The following is a 19,318-nucleotide window of genomic DNA, read 5'->3' as shown; positions in this document are numbered from 1 at the left end:
TTTGTTTCAGATCAACCTGACGTCCTTTCTAGCCACCCTATTCGAGCAGTCCCACGTCTACACCAAGGAGTCGTCAATCGCCGTCAACTCGAAAGCTTACTTCCACCGCCTTTTCACCTACCTTGACACTGGCGTTGACGAGTGAGCCATTTAGAAGATCTAAGAGTTCTTGTGCTATTCACTTCACTGCCGCTATGCTTTAGCCTAATCAGACCGCAGTAGTTGGCGCGTGATAACCACTGAATTTATTTTAATTTATAGCCACTACGCTTTGTTGCTCCTGGCTGCATATCGTAAGCTGAAATCACTGGCGTATAAAACCATTTTTTTTCCCGAAGGAAGTTGAAGGCCTTAATTTAAAACTATACTTCTAACAATGGGCATAACATAGCGATCGCTCTTAAACGGAGCACATTTTACTCAAACCTGATCGGCGGTTGCTCCGACCAGAACATTTCAGCGTTCCTCCTACGTTTCAGCCGGGAAATAATAATTGGTTCCTCCAAGGTACGCCGACTGCGTACAAACGGAAGCAAACCCTTGCAAAACTCCAAATGCACTGCAGGTCGACGGTGTTGAACTATCTCGGCGTGTACTTGTGGGTGCACCTGTCGCCTCTGTTCCCCGACGAACACAGCAGTGAGCCGCACCTCCCGGGAGTGCCGTATGGGATGCCGGGCGGATCCAAGCGGTTTCCTCTGTGCCTTCGCTACGCCGAGTCTCTCTGTCCGCAGGGAATGTTCGCACTCCTAACCGTGGCCATGGGACGGACCAATTCGTCCGTGGAATTCGTGAGGCCGGTAAGAAGAACAGTTAGCTGCAAAATATCTCGATCTAGCGAGACCACATTGTTTCTTTCCATGCATACCGTAGCTGCATATTGAGCGGCATAATGTGTACTGCTACTCTAGGACGGCAGAAAACTAGGTGGGGTGATGAAGTTAGGAAATTTGCAGGCGCAAGTCGGTATCAGCTAGCGCAAGGAAGGGGTAATTGGAGAGCACAGGGAGAGGCCTTCGTCCTGCAGTGGACATAAATATAGGCTGATGATGATGATGATGACTCTTGGGCATAGATCGGCAGAATCTGCCGAAACTCGCTCAAGGACCCAATGATCGAGTACGAGTTACTCGCTGTTAATGCACTCATGTGCACTAACAAGTTGTTGTTCTCACGTTCCCACTCACGCCCAATCACAAATTACAACCCGCGTTCATAACTGATGCCACTCACGTTTACCGGCAGCCACTCAGTACTCACTGCGATAACCGCTCACGTCCATTCACGTTCGTCGACAGTCACTCGTGCTCGTACTCGTGGTAACTCAATAGCAGCGTCACCGAGTTTCGTTCATATATAACTGCGGTTCATTCGTAACCGTATAAACCGGCACTGATTCGTGTTCATAAGAGCGTGTGCACTCAAACTCGTTGGCATTTACTTCCTTTCATACACGTTCTACACCACTCGCGCCCTTCATTACTAGCTAACGTTCATCGCCCATGCCTGTGAAATCAGTGCGGAGTAAGTGTGAGTCGGTGTACTCGTGAGTGAGTATGCCGACGTATACGCTACTCGGGCATAGGTTGTGAAATAGCGAAATGGCCGGCAAAATTTCTAAAAAGTGAGGAATGCCCCAATACATGTAATCCTGGTAGGAAAGTGAATATCCAATCGGTTTAACGCCATGCGTAGTTTTAACAGCGGAGCTGCTTAATCTCTTGGTTGCGCCGCGTAGTGCGAACAAAAACTGCTCGTGGCGATGGCGTCACCGCGCGTTGCCTAGCAATTACCTCGCGCAGCGGCGTGTGCTTCGCCTCCTCTCCGTGCCGTGCACACGTTGCCTTGACATGGGACGTTAAGGACAGGGAAGGAGAGCATGCGCGCTATGCTCGGGAGAGAGAAAGAGGAAATGAGAGCGAGAGAGAGAAAGAAATTGTAGCAGCACCAACGAGGCAACGCGCAGAGCTGCTGCCGACGCCGTCCGCGTTTCCCCGTTTCCCCGCGTTCGCGCCAAGCGCCCGCGGTGTCCGTGACTGCAGCAGGCGCCTCTAGCGGCGGTTCGGCAGGTTTCGACCAGCCACGCCCCGGCAAGATGTGGAGGCACAGCTTGGCCGTGATGCCACCGGGGCGATAAAGTTCGGAGCCGCCACGACGGCGGCAGAACTCTCGTTGACTCTGTGGTAATTACATGTAGCCTTGACATGGCACGACCAAAGAAGATCCGGACACCCGAATAAGAAGCCGCTCATTGTGTCGGGATACCGTGCCTATAACCGCACTTAGCGTTTCCTAGCAAAACTTAGGCAAGCCTAGTAAAACATGGAAGAAGCTATATAGGCCGATCACCTGCTCGGCTGTTTACTCCAGCCTTGCACCACTAGCGCAAACTGCCCACATTTTTTGTTTTGCCTTTTTAAGTGCGTAAAATATATGTGGAAGTTCATGTAAGTAACCTGCATGTTCACGGTTCATGTTACGAGGTATGTCGTAAAATATCTGCAGATTATACGCAACACGATCTAAGTATAATAAATGTAGGTGCGTCTAGGTAATGTCGAACGTAAGCAGGAACAAGAACCTTTATCCGGCCCCACGGCGGTGAGCTCTTGCTACTGTTTGTGTTACCGGAACTCTCGACAATGAGACTTAAATAATCTGAGGCATAGACATCCGCCCGCACTATTACTACGACAGGCGGCTACAAATCATATTTACCGCGGAGCCCTCGCAGAAATAAATAAAGCAATGATGTTATACAGTGAAATCGTTTCCATCTGTGCTGAAATTATTCTATAACTGGGGTGTAGGCATCCGTATCTTCGCATCGATGAGAAAGTTTGCTTTTTGGGCACTACCCACAACCATTTATAAAGCACATGACATAAAACATTGATAATACGGTAACAACACTAAGTGACTCATCTTGGCACGTGTATTAATGGTTTGTATAAAAAAAATTAAAAACGAAGTTCCGTATTTGTAGAAAGTGTGATTTATTCGTGAGTACGAATTTTTCGCAAAGAAGGTGAAAATCAGCTTTGGGGTTCACAAAAGCTAAATCGACGATTTCACAGAATGACATGCTTACATGGTTCGCTTTTACATATCGTACGCACCGGTTCCGTGCGAGGCGTTCTCATTATCTTCGTGTGTGTAACATCGTAAAATTTGTAGTTTTATAATTTTTTGTATGCGCGCCGATAAGATAAGGGACAGCGATTTTAAAGCAAGAATCTACCTCACTAATTTAAGAGCCATAACCAGTAACTAGTCGATTTTTCTTAGTCGCATGCTTGGTTTTCACGTGCAATTTGGCTAAATAGCGCCATGAAACACATACGAGGGCTAAAAGGGCAAGACGAGGTGTTGAGCTCTTACCAACAAGTTTCAACTTTGATTGTTTTCATCAGCAAGCTCATGTGCAGAAAACAAAAAAGCAGAGTCTAGTAAGACACATCATCAACGTCTTACAACTTAGCTGACGGAATTGTTAATAGGCAGCTTTGGTTTCATGGCGGAAGCCATGCAGTTGAGTATTTCAATGCTTGGGCCAACTAAAGCGTCAAGAGTATGGCACCTACATGGGAAAACAGTTTGAAGGTCTCTCAGCTCAGCACTCTTATCTTAGCTGCACGCGAAAAGCAGCGAAATCAGAATAAAACGATAACGAATTGTTGGCGAAAGTTTCGAATTAGTGATATATAGCACCTTCTTATTAAGAGGGTCGGTATTTCGCGTGTAAATAAACTCTGTTGTGCCGCCGCAGCTCGAATGGTGGATCGGGGATCTGAAGGACGTCCTCTTCAACTTTACCAAGCGGCTCACATGGCAAGACGAAGAGACTGTAGAAAAACTGTTAGCCAAGGTAAGTTCTCCACGCCTCATACCCAGCCCCTGCGATTGTACGAGACAAATTGTAATAATGTATCATCCCTCTTTAATAATAGTTCTGTAAGCGAGATCTTAAACAAAGATACTTCTATCAAAGCAATTTGGGGCCTGCAAAACGCAGTTTTCCTGTCTATCTTGTTTCAGCGCCAGTTTCACTTTATTGTTCATCTCAGCGCTCACCGAAGTTGGCTCTCAAGTCTTAGGCTTGATAATTGAGATAATTACTGCATTTGAGTATTTACCAGAAATTTACAGTGAGTGTACTTTCGCATGATGTCGTCTCTGTTAATGATGCTGGATCCACACCTTCTCGTAGCTGAAAGCAGAAATATCAGATTACTCCGCGCATATGATTTCAGTAGGCTCTCCTTTTTTGTGCGTGTGAGCAAAAGTAGTTCAGAGTATCTTGAATAAAATTAAAGCAAATTGACTGCCTCGTGTTTCCTTTTGTGTTTGTTCTTTTTTCCAAAGGTTGAAAAGATGCACATCTCGTTCGTCATTCCGGCGTCACTGCTGCATGAGCCCAACGTCTTCAATGGACGTGCGAGGTGAGGCACTAGCGATGTGAACAAACCGAGCGTGGTCATCTGTGCAGTTGGTGGTTATATGGGTGAAAGAAGTTTCAAGTTTTGAGCAGTGGTTGAACGTTGGAAGCCTCAGCCTAGATACAGCATTTCGACCATCACTTAAAGATAACTTTTCTTAGTTAACGTCTCGTCAAGGGCTCTTAATCACCGTCTCGGCTAGGGATTGTATTAGCTTCTCGGCAAGGTAATTGTCTTAGTTCAGGCAAGTCGCCTTACCGAGACGTTGGCTGCTAGTTGAGGCGTCTCGTTCTCGGTCGCTGCTTATCCCATCAAGCTTCAAACTTACCTGTCAACAAGTCTCGTTCGTGAAGCTACAATCTTGAAGTATTCGCTATTTCAAAAGGAGCTCGCGTACATACGCATGTTTCACTCTTTTTGTTTGTCCATGTTTTGCATGTTTAAGACATGTACCCTGGAAAACATGTTCGCTTATAGCTGGGACGGGCCTTGGCTATATTTGTGAATTTCGACTGTCTGCTTTTATTACAGTTTTGATTTTCAAGCTCCGAAAGCAGCACACTTTGGTCACTGACATAAACTTGCGCTGTAAAAGCAGCACGAGCTATCAGAACTTCCGGCATGCCTATAATGCTTAATATTTATGAGCGAAGTCTCGCACGGCTGCCCCATCGATGATTAGATATACAAAGTGTCTCATTACTGAAGCTTGCCTAAGCTGATAACGTTAAGTGTCTGATAACGGTTTGCTACGTTTCTGTTTTCCGCAGAGCTACGACGTGAAGTTCGCCGCACTGCCACCCATATTGCACTTCGTCGAAGCCAAGGCAACCGTGCTTCGAAGCCACTGGAATCATGTGCATACGGGAATCTCTCTGTAAGCAAACTGTCATTGCGAACTGTAGAAGGCGCAAGTGAGAAATGAGGTGATCTCCCCCCCCCCCCACACACACACACGCGCGCACACAGACAGACACACACACACACACACACACACAGATATATATATATATATATATATATATATATATATATATATATATATAGTAGTAACTGGATTTTTCAATGGGCCAAGCGTATTTAGAAAAATGAGAAGCACAACTTCGCGGTTATCTTAGGTTTATTTACCCAACAGTTTCGGTCGGTGGACTGACCTTACTCAGGAGAAAACTTTGCGTTTGGTGTCAACGACGTGTTAGCATGATGGCTGTAGGTGGAATAGATAGGGTGGAGCACATACCTACCGGATTTTTTGTTCGTTTATTTTACACCGTCCTTTGGTGAAAGGTTCGCTTGTGTTGGGTACTGGTAGATTTTTTATATATCCCAGTTGCCACCTGTGGATTCGCATTGGTTTTATTAGCCTCCAAGTGGCTTTTTCTGATACGCATTTATCTCCCTTTTTGTTTCTCGCAAAAAAAATTCATCGATGGTTTCGCGAGCAATATATCGGTCTTTACGCCCAGCAAATACAGAGACAAAATGCGGATATGAAAGAGCAGACACGTGTGACGCAATAAACAAACTTGTTGAAGTAACTCTCAAACGCAATGTAGATTGCGCTTGAAATGACGATAACCGATTACTTTGAGTGATTCGAAGATTGTATCACGTTACATAAAATCAACTTTATACGAACCTCCGGTAACACTGTGTCGCACTTTCTCTTCTCAGATTGCGTCATATGCAGAGTTTTGATTACAAGATCCGTTACTCGCATGATGCTAACACGCTGAGTAAGTACAGTTCTAAATATTTATTTCACAAATTTCACTCAAGGAACCTTTTGCTGCTGCATAACTGTCCGCGAGAAAAGTGCTATGTAAACAGTTCTTGAAGCAGCAGCCCGCATATCTCTCAAATTACATGCGAAGCCGTAATATGTACGGCTTAAATAGGCTGTTAGAATAGAAATGGCTGCTTCTTCACGTACTTTTTTTTTCACAGGTGTACCAGCATCGTATTTTGGAGAAGTTCTCAAGGCTCCACCAGTTCTGAGGCAAGCAGACTTATTCGTTTAAAGTGTGCTACCGTGCCGACTGCAGGAAAAAAAATTCAATATAGTCACATCAATTTGATCAATGGTGTAGAATTTAAGGTATCGTCGCTTTCGACAGACGCTATGTTGTTTTGCATCTTCAGCGTGGTATAGACGTAGCCCACGGCTTCTTGCCTCGTTTGTAAGGCCACGAACTGTGATATTCCACGAATTCTTCTCTATAAAAGAAGTCATGCCTAACGGAACTGGCTTTCGCTCGCTTCTGCCCGTGTCTTCACCGTCTCTGCTTAACAACTGGTCGTTTCAGGGAGCCGTTTCAGAGCGCTCTGGTACAGCGCTACAAAAGCCACGTCAGATAGTGCAAAGCCATATTAAGAGAAAAAAAATGACTTAGCAGTGATGTTGTGGCCTCATTACAGTTATTGGAGACATTTTATGTTGGCACTATAATGGCTTAGCGGCTGTCTTACACGACGTTTCCAATGCTACCGAGCGCAAACGACCGGTCGAATTTGCCGTTAGTATTACATCTTAACAAAGGAAAGTGTGAAATATGGAGAGCCGCTCATCATCCGCTAATGCCACAGGGCAAAAAAAATATCGGTTATGCAAAATTTTGGTTCTGAATTTTATGGCACTGCGCAATGTACGACTACCTTCAAATGTACTTAGCCAAAGATGAACTGATCAGCGGAGCAGTCAGAATTTTATAGCTACCAGGTACCAAAACCTGTAATTTGGCTCGACTCAGCCAAACTGAAAGCAACACTATGGCGTCCGGCTAGATGATGATGATAATGATGATGATTCATTGGCATCTCCTTCAAAACGGGACGGTGACCTTAAGTCACCTAGCTTGCATGAGCTAATCAGGTAATCTAGACATGTTTATCAATGTAGCATTCTACCTATCTCTCCTTAATATTTTCTCTTCTTCAAAACCTATACACGTATCTACCTTGTGCAGTCACCTATGCCTGCAATGGATCCAGTTCTATCAATCTCTTCCCTGCTTTTTTTTCTTCTCACCAATACTCTAACGTCTCTTGCCTCTCCCGACTGCTGACCAGCTAATGTATGGACGGATGCTGTGAGCGTCCCCTTTGAAACGGAACGGCGGCTTACGCCACCAAGCTCTTTTTCTTATTTTTCCGAGTGCCTGGCACATTTTATATGGCACTTCTGGCAACTACGCGAGCGGCGACCAGACGTTGCGAAGCGTTTTTATGTGGCCACGGGCACACCGTGCATGCATGGCGCTACAGGCAGACATAATATTTCTTTGAACTGAATTTTTCGCTGTAATTATGAAACGGTAATTATTTGTGTATGAAGCATGCGCCAAGGATGCTCCTAATGCTGCTGTTAAATATACAGCAGCGAACACCATAGCTCTGATGCCGTATCTTAGCGCGTACTATGGTCGACTGTTAAAGGGGACACTTGGACAGCAATAAAGCAAACGTAACAGTGTTATCTGTAGTTTAATAATTTAACTTGCGAGATGCGAAAGACGTGGCCTAGAATAGTTCTATTGCTTTATTCGTTCATGTTGCACAAATATATACCAAATTAAATATGAAAACGTTTCTCCACGAACTACGCGAGATACGCTACGTCACAATTATTGGAGGGCTGCCAGTTAACGGTTACTGTATGGTCCAAGACTGCTGCTTCGTACATGCTTTGACAAGGTTAATGTGTGTTCTTGAGATGCACTTCTATGGAGATAAAAATAAGGGCTTGCTTTATTAAACAATGGAAAATAATTTTTCTAGTGGCGAGAATATTACGACCACCTGCGCTAAATAGAGAACGACGAAGCCTGCGGGTTTTGTCAGCAAAACATCTGATGCTGCTCTTGGTCAACATTTTTGTGAATACCGCTGTTGAGCAGGTAGCTAAACAAAGGTAAATTTAAAGGCACAGACTACTTTTCGGATTTGTCTAATTTCTGCAGATGTTTTTGTTAGGTGAACATTATTGTTGAGCCGACAGTTAAAGGGTTAATAATAACGTAAAACGTATATATGAAGCGCCAAGCAGACATCTGTCCACACAGTACAGCCTGCGTGTTCTCAGGTACTATCTCACCTGAAATTTAGCAATTAGCTATTAAACTGAGCCTTCCCTTTAGAAGTGGACTATACTGCGCATTATGAATAAGCCTTATAATTAGAGCTTATGTGTCTTTTCCATCATCTCAGTCAACACAAAACTATTTTTGCTTAGTTTTGCGCTTATAGAATGAGTGCCTACAGCTTCAATTGATTCGTACTTCAGTAAACCTCTGACCATACATTGGAAGTAAAGTTGTGCTTTCTTCTTACAGGCGGTTTTATGCTGTGAAAATCCTGCCGGACGCTTTAGAGGAAGTACTTAAACTCCTGCTTAAGCAAGGTATGTCGTCTACGCAACCGAGCTTTTTTTATGCCTCAGTTAAGAACGACTTTATCAATGGCTTCTTCAAATAAAGTGTTGTCGCTTTGGTATACAGGCATGTTTTACACAACAATAGCCTTCTCCGCTCAGAATTCCAAAGGTGCTTTCAGGTTGCAGTATTTTTACCAGTTGTGTTTCTAATCTCATCATGCAAGATACCTTTAAAGTTGGTTTTTCTGGCGTATTCATGGTTGATCGAGATGAATTTGCGTAGTTTGAAAGTTGTCCCTTCTTTACCTCGCATGATATTACGCGTGCGAAAGATTTTGAAAGCGTTACTTGAAGTTATGAATGCCCGAGGTCATGCGTACTGCATGTACCATCCACTTTATCACCGAGGAATTATATATGGCACTTTTAGAAACATAGATATAGCGAAAATTTTTTTTCGTTCGGACTTCAAACCAAACCTTCCTTTCCGTTAGGATCTTACTCGCTCAAGAACTTCACCGTGTTCTCGTCGTGGACAGAAAACGCAACCTTGCGTTTCGACGCCCTGGAAGACTGCCTCATGAAGTCATACATAGACAAACTACTTGTACCTCTTAACTACACGGTGAGTACCAATCCCACTCTATACTCATCAGTGACGCAGTGTGATAATTCGGCCTCCAGTGCTCTGCGCTTCCTGCGAAAACTGAAATCAACAGAGTTGTGTGACGACTATTTACGAGCTTTCTATATAGTTAAAACTTTCACCACCATTCTTGGTTCATGCGAATGGGCTGCCATTCAGCACTCCGGTACAGCGACTTTGTTACAATCGTAAACAGACTGCTCGTCATTCAGAATCTGACTGCTGATGACGCATTAACTCATCATGACAAAGGTCGCACTACGTTGTGAACCTAATAATACGTAGAAATATTGTACAATAATGGAACAAGGCCTTAACTCACAGTGGGCTTACGTGAATGAGTAGAGATTCACACGAGAGCAATGGCTGGATAACACCCGTAAACAGACGGTTCATTCAGAATCTAACTGTCGATGTCGAGTTGACCTGCCATTGCAAAGGTGCCTGACTACAGGCATTCCTCGTGTCAAATATTAAAATAATCTAAAATAAAAGTAATCTGAACTAGCCATCAATTGTTGCAAATTTCGCAAGAAAGTTAAGAGGTTCCAATTTAAGCCTATTGGTTGTTCAACGGGACCACCACCTTTATAACGCTTGACTGAGCTTTGTTGTATTTCCGTAACCCTCCAACATTATTGCGCACTACAAGCGCCTAATTGTCAGCTTTCGTCCGTCGGTCATGGACAGAAACGAACAGTCATCTCGCGGCGGCTTTGAAGTAATGCATAATGTTGCATTCATGACCCAAAACCTGCTCAGCCTCATGGCAAAAGTCCTAAGGTGATTTCAGCTTCCTCTTATGCAAGAGCTCACTCAAACTTCTGCTTGCGACTTTCACGGACGGTGGCGGCACCAAGTGGTTTCTTTGGAACGAGTTGCCTGATCATCGGCCTCGCTCGAACGGGCGACTGTGGCCGTTTTCAGGCCCAGAAACAAGTTCAGACAACATGGCTATCGATGCCTTTCCAAGTTATGAGAACTGTGGGATATTCAGAGAAAGCAGATATTGGTTTGGGCACTAATCTGACGAGAAATAAATGAACCCTCACGTATCGAGTGAGACATAAAAATGCCACACGCGGCTTCTAGACGCCGTGTGCATCAAATGTATCATCACGAAATGTCCTCGTTCAAAATGCCCGTCCAATTATTCCGAGTTTCAAGCGCCGGCGAAGTTCCTTTCTTATGATCCTCGACTTTCACATCTTCTGCAGTCGTTGTAACCCCGTATTTCTGTCTGGTTTGTTTTATGGCGCTTTTCTTGCCGTCCCTGCCCGTTATCTTATTACTTGCATTTCCCAAATACCGGAAACTTGTAATGAAAAAGAAAGGCCACGTTTTTTTTTTAATATGACTATATTGATCAAACCAGTTCGCTACTGGCCGACTTCATGTCCGAGTCTGCCGCTGTTACCTCGCACATCGCCTGCAACGGAATATGCCTCCAGAGGCATATTCCGTCTTTCCCTCTTCAGTCCCATAGTGAAAACAGTTATTTAATTACTTTGCTTATACACGCGCAAACTCCGCGTTGTCATTTTCATCTCCACTTCACACTTGCCTTACACTGCCACAACACATGCCAATTTAGGCTCTCGACCGACATCAAAGTGAACTAAACGCTAGGCCCCAGAGTACAGTGAATTCAAAAAACTTATAGCGCTTCTTTAAGAATACTACTCACTTTACTGAGTCATATGCGTGATGATCATTTGATTCTTGTGACAAACTACCATAAATGATTTCACGCTAACGAGTCAACAGGCTGCTGTATTGGCGGCACACAAATCAAAGAATTAAGCGCTTCATGCTACTGTACCTATGTACCGAAGGTGTCTTCAGTTATGAGTATGTTATCGCATCCTCGCCTACGAAGTAACACATTTCGGAGGAGAACTGCAGCGCAAAGAATCCCGGTCTTCTCCAAACGTTCACGTTCCGTCAGCAAAGCGACTATCTTAGTGACCGCCATGCTGGGTGTACAGTCCCGCCACCAATAGGCGGCAAAAGTCGCAAATTCAGTGTACTGTGAAGACAGTATGGGGAACGTTTGTTCTTGGCACCTCAGTACTTTTGTCACTTGTAAGATACATTCAAGGAGTTCCCGCACAACATGGAATGAAAAAGAAAACAATTTAATTTCACACGACTTTATTTACGTTAGCATTTTTCGCTATGTCATGTTCAATTCTTTCTCTCTCAGTGTGTCTCTCTCTCTTTTCACTTGTGTGTGGGCAAATTACTATGCCGTTCGTCTTCTAAACACCACTATACCACCTGTCATTGGTGTTTTCGTTTCCCTTCCGTTTGTTTCAGGTTTTGAAATCCAATTTTCCTTGGGTTCTTGCCGAGTTTGTCGGAGCAAGATTGGCCCTCGATCTTTATCTCGAGGTACGTTATCTGTGTGAATATACGCTTCGCTTAACTCCTCCCGTATTTGTGTCTACGTGTGGCGTCTTACCTCTGGCTGTTCCGGGAAATCAAAATATCACAAGATATGCGGAGGTAGCTTGACGTGCGAGTGTCGTGCACGCTAGCGGTGCAGAGAATAATACCAAGTACTCTTGTTTGATAGCAAAATGTGCAATTGAAGTGATCAATAGAATGACGAAAACGGAAACTCTTAGCATAGAGCAATCGCTTCGGCCAGGAAAATTGTCTTCGTCAGAACCGATACCAAGTCTTCCTTATTGTATCAGAAGACCTTCAACTCAATGCTAACTGGTGCGTCTACTTTCAACAAATACCTCGTTTTCTTTTGTTTTTTTTTTTTTTCGTTGAAAAGTAATTCATGTGTTACAGTGAAATCTTCGGACTGGAATACTTTTTGTTATGACGACAAGTCTTCAATATTAACGAAAAGTTTCTCGCTTTAGGCAAGGTTTCTTTCACTGGTAAGAAAAGTAAACGATTAAGGCAGGCCTAACACTTAACAGCGGGTCTTACTGTATAACTCATAAAGTTAACAGGGCGGCTTGTGCTTCATACGAGGTTACCGGTGCGCATAAATATTTGGCAGTGCTTTTTTCGTTCTATTCATTTTTACGTAGAAATTTTGAAAGTACCCTGTCAGGCCAGTTTCTTTGAGCGAGCGCCCCGGTAAGGCGGCGTCGAGTTCTATCCCGGGTACAGGACTAAATTTTTCCTCAGCTGGGAAGCATTCTTCCCGAGAAGGCGATATGGCCTTCCTTGGTATAGCTACGTCCTATACTCTGGTGGAGGACTGTTTTTTTTTTTCATTCACGTACCTATTTGTTCTCCGGTATTCGGGGTCGTATTGCTTATTAATGAATACAAATTCGACCAGTTATTTATCCATCCTGCTGGCTTGAAGAGTCGTTTCCCTAGTTTCGTAGGTCGTTCAGGGTTTCCTTTACCACGCACTGCCTCTTTCAGCACTAGTTAAACACGTTGCAAATACTATTAACCACTCATTTTTGTAAAAGCACTTACCATTAGGGTAGTTGCTATCCTTTTAATTGATCTTCTACTTGTGGTAACTGTTTTATCATCAGCATACCATTGGGATGCGTATGTTTGGCTATTGGATCTACTTTACGCGAGAAAAATCTGGACAATACCATTTGCGCATTCATGTGCGAATACGAAGGGTTCATATGCATAATTCTTCTACGCTGAACAAAGTGGCATTCATTGTTATCTGTGGAATTAAATAGCAGCAGCAAAAGGCTGCTTCACCTGCTTTTTGGAGATGCTAAGACCACCAAAATGGGAAAAAAGAGGCATACGTTTTTAATACCCGTAAATTTATTTCACCAATATGGGACATGTCGCAATTACCTTAATACTCGCAGCTTTACAAGAAGATCACGGCAAAAGCGACCCCGAATGACTCTGGAATTTTTGTACGTGGCTTCAACCCCTTCAGAGCAGACCAGATGGCCTTCATCTTTTACGCTGAGGTACGCGTTTTTGTACGTGGACGTTATTTCTTTCTTTTTTTTTTCTTCCGTTGTAGGAACGCTGTGTTTTTGCCAATCTTTGTACAGCAAAATCGTCTTGCTAAATTTTCAATATAATTGAATCATGGGTGTACTTGAAAACAGCGTCTGAGCACCCATTGAACTTGTATACTTTCTGCGCCGAGGTACACAAGGTGTTACCTTTGAAAGAAGCAACGCAAAACAGGGGACACGGCGAGCGGCGAACAGACACACAGAGCACTGACTTCCGAGTGGTGTTACTGAAACCTGGTGTGCCGTTTTTAAGCATTCGTAACCAATAGTTCAAACCACTACGCAGGCATACAATGCTATCTATTGCTGTAACTCTTTTGTTGTTGACAATTACTCATCAAGGATGATAATTAGGATTGGTGAACAAGTGAACAGATTCAAGAGAAACTCGTACCGTCTTTTTCACTGTTTCGTTCGAAAGTGCTCCCTTACCGCCTAGCTCAGATTCATACCTTAGTGCGAGCAATGTGCGGTAATCAGTCAAACCTGATGAACCCTACATACCATAAAGCTACGTACACATACGTCGACGGGAATATATAGCGCTCTTACAAGTCGCACAGGCAGGCACCTCATGGAAGCGACAGACGGGCTGGCATACGAGCGTTCAACATTGGCCAAATGGCATGACAAATGAAACAGCGTTTGCAAAGGATAGTCGTCAGTCTTGCTCTATACAGTCGAACACCTCTATGACAAAAATTCCCTAGTATACAGAAGGACTAATTAGGTCCCAGCCGGATTCCTATGTATGGATAGTTCCTCTACAACGAATACCACTATACAACGAATTCGTCGGTGCAACGAATGAATTTAGGCGTTCTCGACGGCTGAATTGTTGCTTTACAACGAATAGCGGTGGCCCCACGTCCTCCCGCACGCACCACTGAGTTGCGCTCTACGCTAGCACCGGAGGCAGCGCCAGGATCGCTCTTGAAGAGCTGGCGGATGTCCCGCTGCACGGCTACAAGCAGCAATCAACTCGCCCGCTACTCGTTGTAACACAACAGCGGGTTGCCATGGCTGACGAATACGTCGCAGTTTATGACGACGTGAGAACGTCATCGTAACTGATGACCGACGGCGTCTTCGAAGTCATCTGTAAGATGGGAGGGGATGGGAATGGCGACGGAGGCTACAGTGGTGAAGAGTCTACAAACAAGATAGAATTTTTACTCCGAGGGGGTCGACAGCGGCATTTAACGATCTGCAGTTTTAACTTTGCCTAGATTCCGCGTTTCGCCGTTGAGCGTGCCTTGAACTTCAGCGCAACGAGGTCGGTTGCAGTCGCACACTCCATCAGACGAAGGGTGCACAAAGAATAATTAGTTAGTTATTTCACTGAGTTTCTTGAATACATGTTAAATAAAGATAATATCTTGTTGAACATACTAAGGGGGGGGGGGGGATGTTCTATTGTGAGCGCTGCGGGGCTCGAGCTTTACAACGGCGTCACCTGTATAACGAAGAATTTCGGAGGTCCTAATTAGCACTTTGTTATAAAGGCGTTCGACTGTAATTACCAGCTAAACTTCTCTGTTGACGCCACTCACTTGGTTCCTTAATGCACTGGTGGGCGTTACTGAATCCATGCCAGCTCGAGAAAAACAAAATAAAGCTTTGGGAAGAGCGACGTAATTACGCTATAACATCGCGCTGACGCGTGATGCCACAACTAGGAATGAATTCCTCTACACCCTTTACACCATTCGATATATATGGAAGTTAATTAATAAGCATAACAACGTGTTAAAGCTAGCACTGGTATTAAACGCGACACTAAAGAGAAAAAGAATTTGAAGCGTACTAGCAAGTTAACGTTCTGCAATGGCAAAAGAGCCACTCAAGCCGTGAAAAGACGGTCAATAACCTAGAAAATGTGCGAAAACGAAAAGGCTCTAGGCGACGTCAGCTTGACCTTCCCGAACCATCGCACCGTGACGCCACGTATTTACTTTAAAATGCAAGTTTAACTTTTTTCCCCCTTTTCTGGTAATATCCCTCTCGTCCCAAAATAACCGAAATATTTCTCTGAAATAATACTTGATATGTGTAAACATGTTTAGCATTTCTTTTTGGTGCACATTTAACGATAATATTAAAGCCAATAACACAATTCATAAATTTTATACAAAATATTGAAAAGGTGCGCCTTTGTAAAGTTTACCGCGGTGGCAGCACGTACTTACCTGCTGTAGGGGAGAGAAACCTTCGGACCAGTAGTCGACATATTGAATTATGTGGCGCCACCTATCGACAACACATGTAAACTTCAGTGAGCTGTTCTTTTGTCGTTTTCTAACTGCCATGTTTCCCCCCCTCTCCGCCTCTCCTGCTGCTCGCAGAATACTTGTGAGCCGCTGCCAACTCTGAATGCCACTCACCGCTTCTTGACGCACGGTATTTCGCCCCGCGACAAGTAAGGTTCCTATAATTAGACATTATTGTTTGCCTGTATCGCGGACAATCCCATAGTCATGCGTCAAACAGCGTGTTCTTGTGACAACTGATTTCATCATCATCCTCATCATCATAAGATTATTTTTGTCCACTGCAGGACGAAGGCCTCGTCCCTGCGATGTCCGATTACCCCTGTCTTGCGCTAGCTGATTCCAATTTCCACCTGCAATTTTCCTAATTTCATCATCCCACCCATAGTGTTCTACAATGCTACTACAAATGCGGGAACTGGAGACGAAATAATACATTTTACTGACCGAACCTGATAGCATCCGCTGACATCATAATTATCGCGGCAATCTTCAATGCGTATAATATGGGGCGATTTTCATTATTCAATTTCCTTAACTATTTTAAAGGTCATGATGCGACTGCTGAGTTTGCAGTCAATCACTCAACACTGTGATTTTCAGTATCTCTGAGAAATACTCAATATACATTGTTGCAAATCGATGTATAAATCCACTGTTGTTCACGTTATCAGTTTCCTGCAAAGGAAGGACACTGTGTGAAAAGAGTTAAATGGAACTTTGTGGATTCCACGGCAGATTTTGTGGCTGAGCTTATCGAAACTGGGGACATGCACAGAGGCAGGCATTGTCACTGTTTCTTTGAACGCATTTCTTAAGGATAACGTGGTTTCATATTGCTTTCATCATTTTCTCTCTCTCTCAAAGTGATTAAAATTTGAAATGTACGCCATGGAGTGGCGCACCTTCCGGAACCAATACATTCAATTCGGACGCCTCAGAACTCAAATTTAAGCGCAATAAGCCTGACGCGAAAGGTCAGAAAAAGAATAATGAATAATTTATTATTGTACTTACTATTTCCTTTCACTCAAACACTATTGATTGCTGTTCTTTATTTCTGTGTGTGTGTGTGTGTGTGTGTGTGTGTGTGTGTGTGTGTGTGTGTGTGTGTGTGTGCGCGCGCGCGCGCGCAAGCAAATGTACTCGCTCTCTGTGGTCACAAATACAGGTGAAGAATTATTAATTTTCCTTGCTGTGGAATACTGTTCGGGTTTTCAGGGCTTATTAGCTTATAGTCTAGAGCATATATCTAATAAATGGTGAAGTAACGGTAATCTACAACGCCGTTTTCTAATCCGTCGCGGCAGCATTGGGGCTTTGGCGTTGCGATATCCAGTTCGAGGTTGTGGGTCCGACCCCGGCCTCAGTAGCCCCGCGTTCCGACAAGGACAAAATGGAAAAAATTGTCGTGCACTTAGATTTAGGTGCATTTTAAAGAACCAAAGGTGGTAAAGGTTAAATCGCAGTCCTACACTACGGCTTGCTCCATAATCAAAACGTAGTTTTGACATATAAAATCATAGCAGTATGTTGCAAATTCTGGTTCTATGACACAAAAAAAACACTAAGAGCAGTGACAACAACTGCTTAGATAACGGTACGCAGATTGTTCTCGCAAGCTGCTTAGTCCTCTTGAGTTTTGGTGCCTGCCTTAAAATGAGATCATGGTTTCAGCACGTAAAACCCCACAATTCGATTTCTAACTCAGTTCTCACTCTTATCGTCCAGGACAAGGGTGTCCCTCGCCAGCCTGCAAGACTTCACCGCCAGTTTCCGTTGCCTGGCCGGCATGGCTATGCGATCGGCCGTGCCTGCAACCTGCAGGCCATGGCGTAACGGCTAGGCGTGTCCCCCCCAGTTGCCGCCGTACACAAGCAGTTTCCAGGGCGGCGACAGCATCTGCGCTAGAAAGCACCACGTGACGATGGCCATTTTTTTCATTTTCCCCGTCCGGCCAAGCATATAAACTGTCCAAACGACCTCGGTCGTTCGGCCCGTCTCTTCGCGGTCGTGAATCAACGGCCGATGTTGACAAAGACCGTCTGCGCGTAGTCGTCAACCCGCCCCGCCTGCTGTCAGTCGCCAATACTCCCTTGTGTATGCGCGTTTCGCCGCCATATTGGACGCATTGTTTAATCAGCCTATACCTTTCGTGGCATTGGCGTGGTGTCACCCGTTGCCGGACAGCGAGGGAGCATATCTGAAGAGAGGGCCATTGGCTCGCGTCGGCCATTGGCTTGTTGGTCTCATTTTGCGAGATTGCTTCTCTCGCGACAATTACTGCCTTTGCGCTAATGAATAAAGCTCCTAACTGAACATATCGAAGAGGTGTCGAAGTGGCGAGTCTTTGCGACGCGGAGCTGATTCTTCGGCCAGATACCGCTGCGAACGCTGAATAATTGAAAGCTCCGAAGTAGGTCAAATCTCGAACGCTGCAATGTGGTCGGTAGAGAAGAATAGCGTATAGGAATTTGACGAAGACGGAGAGCCACAGAGAAGAACCCTATGTCAGATTCTTGCACTGTTCCCATTCAACAGTGAACAACCAACAAAAAACGAAACGCGGCATTGCACTCGTTAGTTCTAGATGTTTTTGAGCCACCTTTTAAAATTGCTTTTCGAACCCGAGGCTAGAACTTCGAGTTACTCATACTATCCTTCAATGCCTTGTTACTGGGTACGAATAGCGATCTAGGCGAGTACGTTTAAGTTCACCGCGTGATTTTTGGAGCGCGAAGCGCTGAATTTCGGAAGGAAAATGAAAAAAGAACGAAGGGTTATCGAGAGTAAGATATACATGAGCGCGGTACACAATGTATGCAAAAGGTGATACGGTTATCAAACACTTCATCAAAGACACTAGACCCATCGGTAAGTCAATAAACGAGCAGTATTAACTTGTAAAACTTCATGCATGGCAATTCAATTTTCGAAAGGTTTGTGAAACCTACATGTATATCCTCCTCCTCCTGCTGGCTATAGGTTAGGTTGCATGGAAGGAAGCTTGCTCGCGGGCTTTTGCCTTTTTGCTATTGCTCGCTTACTTGCTCGCTGCAAGTGGCGACAAGGGCCGCCATCATCGTCGCTTTACGAACAGCTTGCTCAAAGCACACCGTCATATAATGAATCGGACTATATGCTTATATTAGCCATCTGTTTTACTACCTTTACAGATTTACCGCTTACCGGCTCCGTTCTCAAAGGAATTTCGGAATGATGTGCCTGCAAGCGCGCAATTCCTCTATTAAAGCGAAGCTTGTTACGCCTCCTCCTCTTGTCTTTGGTGCGTATTCTCGGCAGCGATTTCGCCGAATTAGTTTGGCCGACCATGGAGACAGTCTACTTCACGGGCACGTGGGTCGCGTCGTGCGGTTGAGCGCGAATTATCGACTTGCCTGACAGACACCTGATAGATACGCTACAAAACGCGGTACAGAAGATGAACAGTCTTGTAGCATTTGCGGCTTCATGAAAGCTTGGTTTCACACAGATTCCAGCATATACTTTGTATACACACTTTCTTCTTTTTTTTTTGCCAGAGTAGTATCGATGCCGATAAAAGTGGCAGCTTGACTAAGCTCGCAGATATAAACCTTCCTGTGATGGAA

At 44.5% G+C, this 19,318-nt stretch overlaps 1 protein-coding gene across 1 annotated transcript; it reads left to right on the top strand.

Annotated features, from left to right (window-relative positions):
* Positions 1 to 554: 554 nt before the first annotated feature.
* Positions 555 to 17,553, top strand: LOC119463857 (uncharacterized). The gene is made up of 9 exons (XM_049655416.1): positions 555 to 800; positions 3,770 to 3,868; positions 4,366 to 4,442; positions 8,771 to 8,838; positions 9,306 to 9,436; positions 11,777 to 11,851; positions 13,276 to 13,383; positions 15,783 to 15,856; positions 17,439 to 17,553. The coding sequence occupies exons 1-9, from the start codon at positions 555 to 557 to the stop codon at positions 17,551 to 17,553; spliced, it is 993 nt and encodes a 330-aa protein (XP_049511373.1).
* The last annotated feature ends 1,765 nt before the right edge of the window (positions 17,554 to 19,318 follow it).

This window comes from Dermacentor silvarum, chromosome 9 (assembly GCF_013339745.2).
Source record: "Dermacentor silvarum isolate Dsil-2018 chromosome 9, BIME_Dsil_1.4, whole genome shotgun sequence".
Lineage (NCBI taxonomy): Eukaryota > Metazoa > Arthropoda > Arachnida > Ixodida > Ixodidae > Dermacentor > Dermacentor silvarum.
Note: the sequence above shows the minus strand (reverse complement) of the source record. Positions and strands in the feature narration are given on the sequence as shown.

What these genes read in the sequence shown, in the direction of transcription:
- LOC119463857 (XM_049655416.1), top strand. Translation starts at nt 555, where the DNA reads ATGCACTGCAGGTCGACGGTGTTGAACTATCTCGGCGTGTACTTGTGG. An exon ending in CCGTGGAATTCGTGAGGCCG is followed by an intron (nt 801 to 3,769) that starts GTAAGAAGAACA and finishes GTGCCGCCGCAG; the next exon opens with CTCGAATGGTGGATCGGGGA. An exon ending in TTGTACCTCTTAACTACACG is followed by an intron (nt 9,437 to 11,776) that starts GTGAGTACCAAT and finishes CGTTTGTTTCAG; the next exon opens with GTTTTGAAATCCAATTTTCC.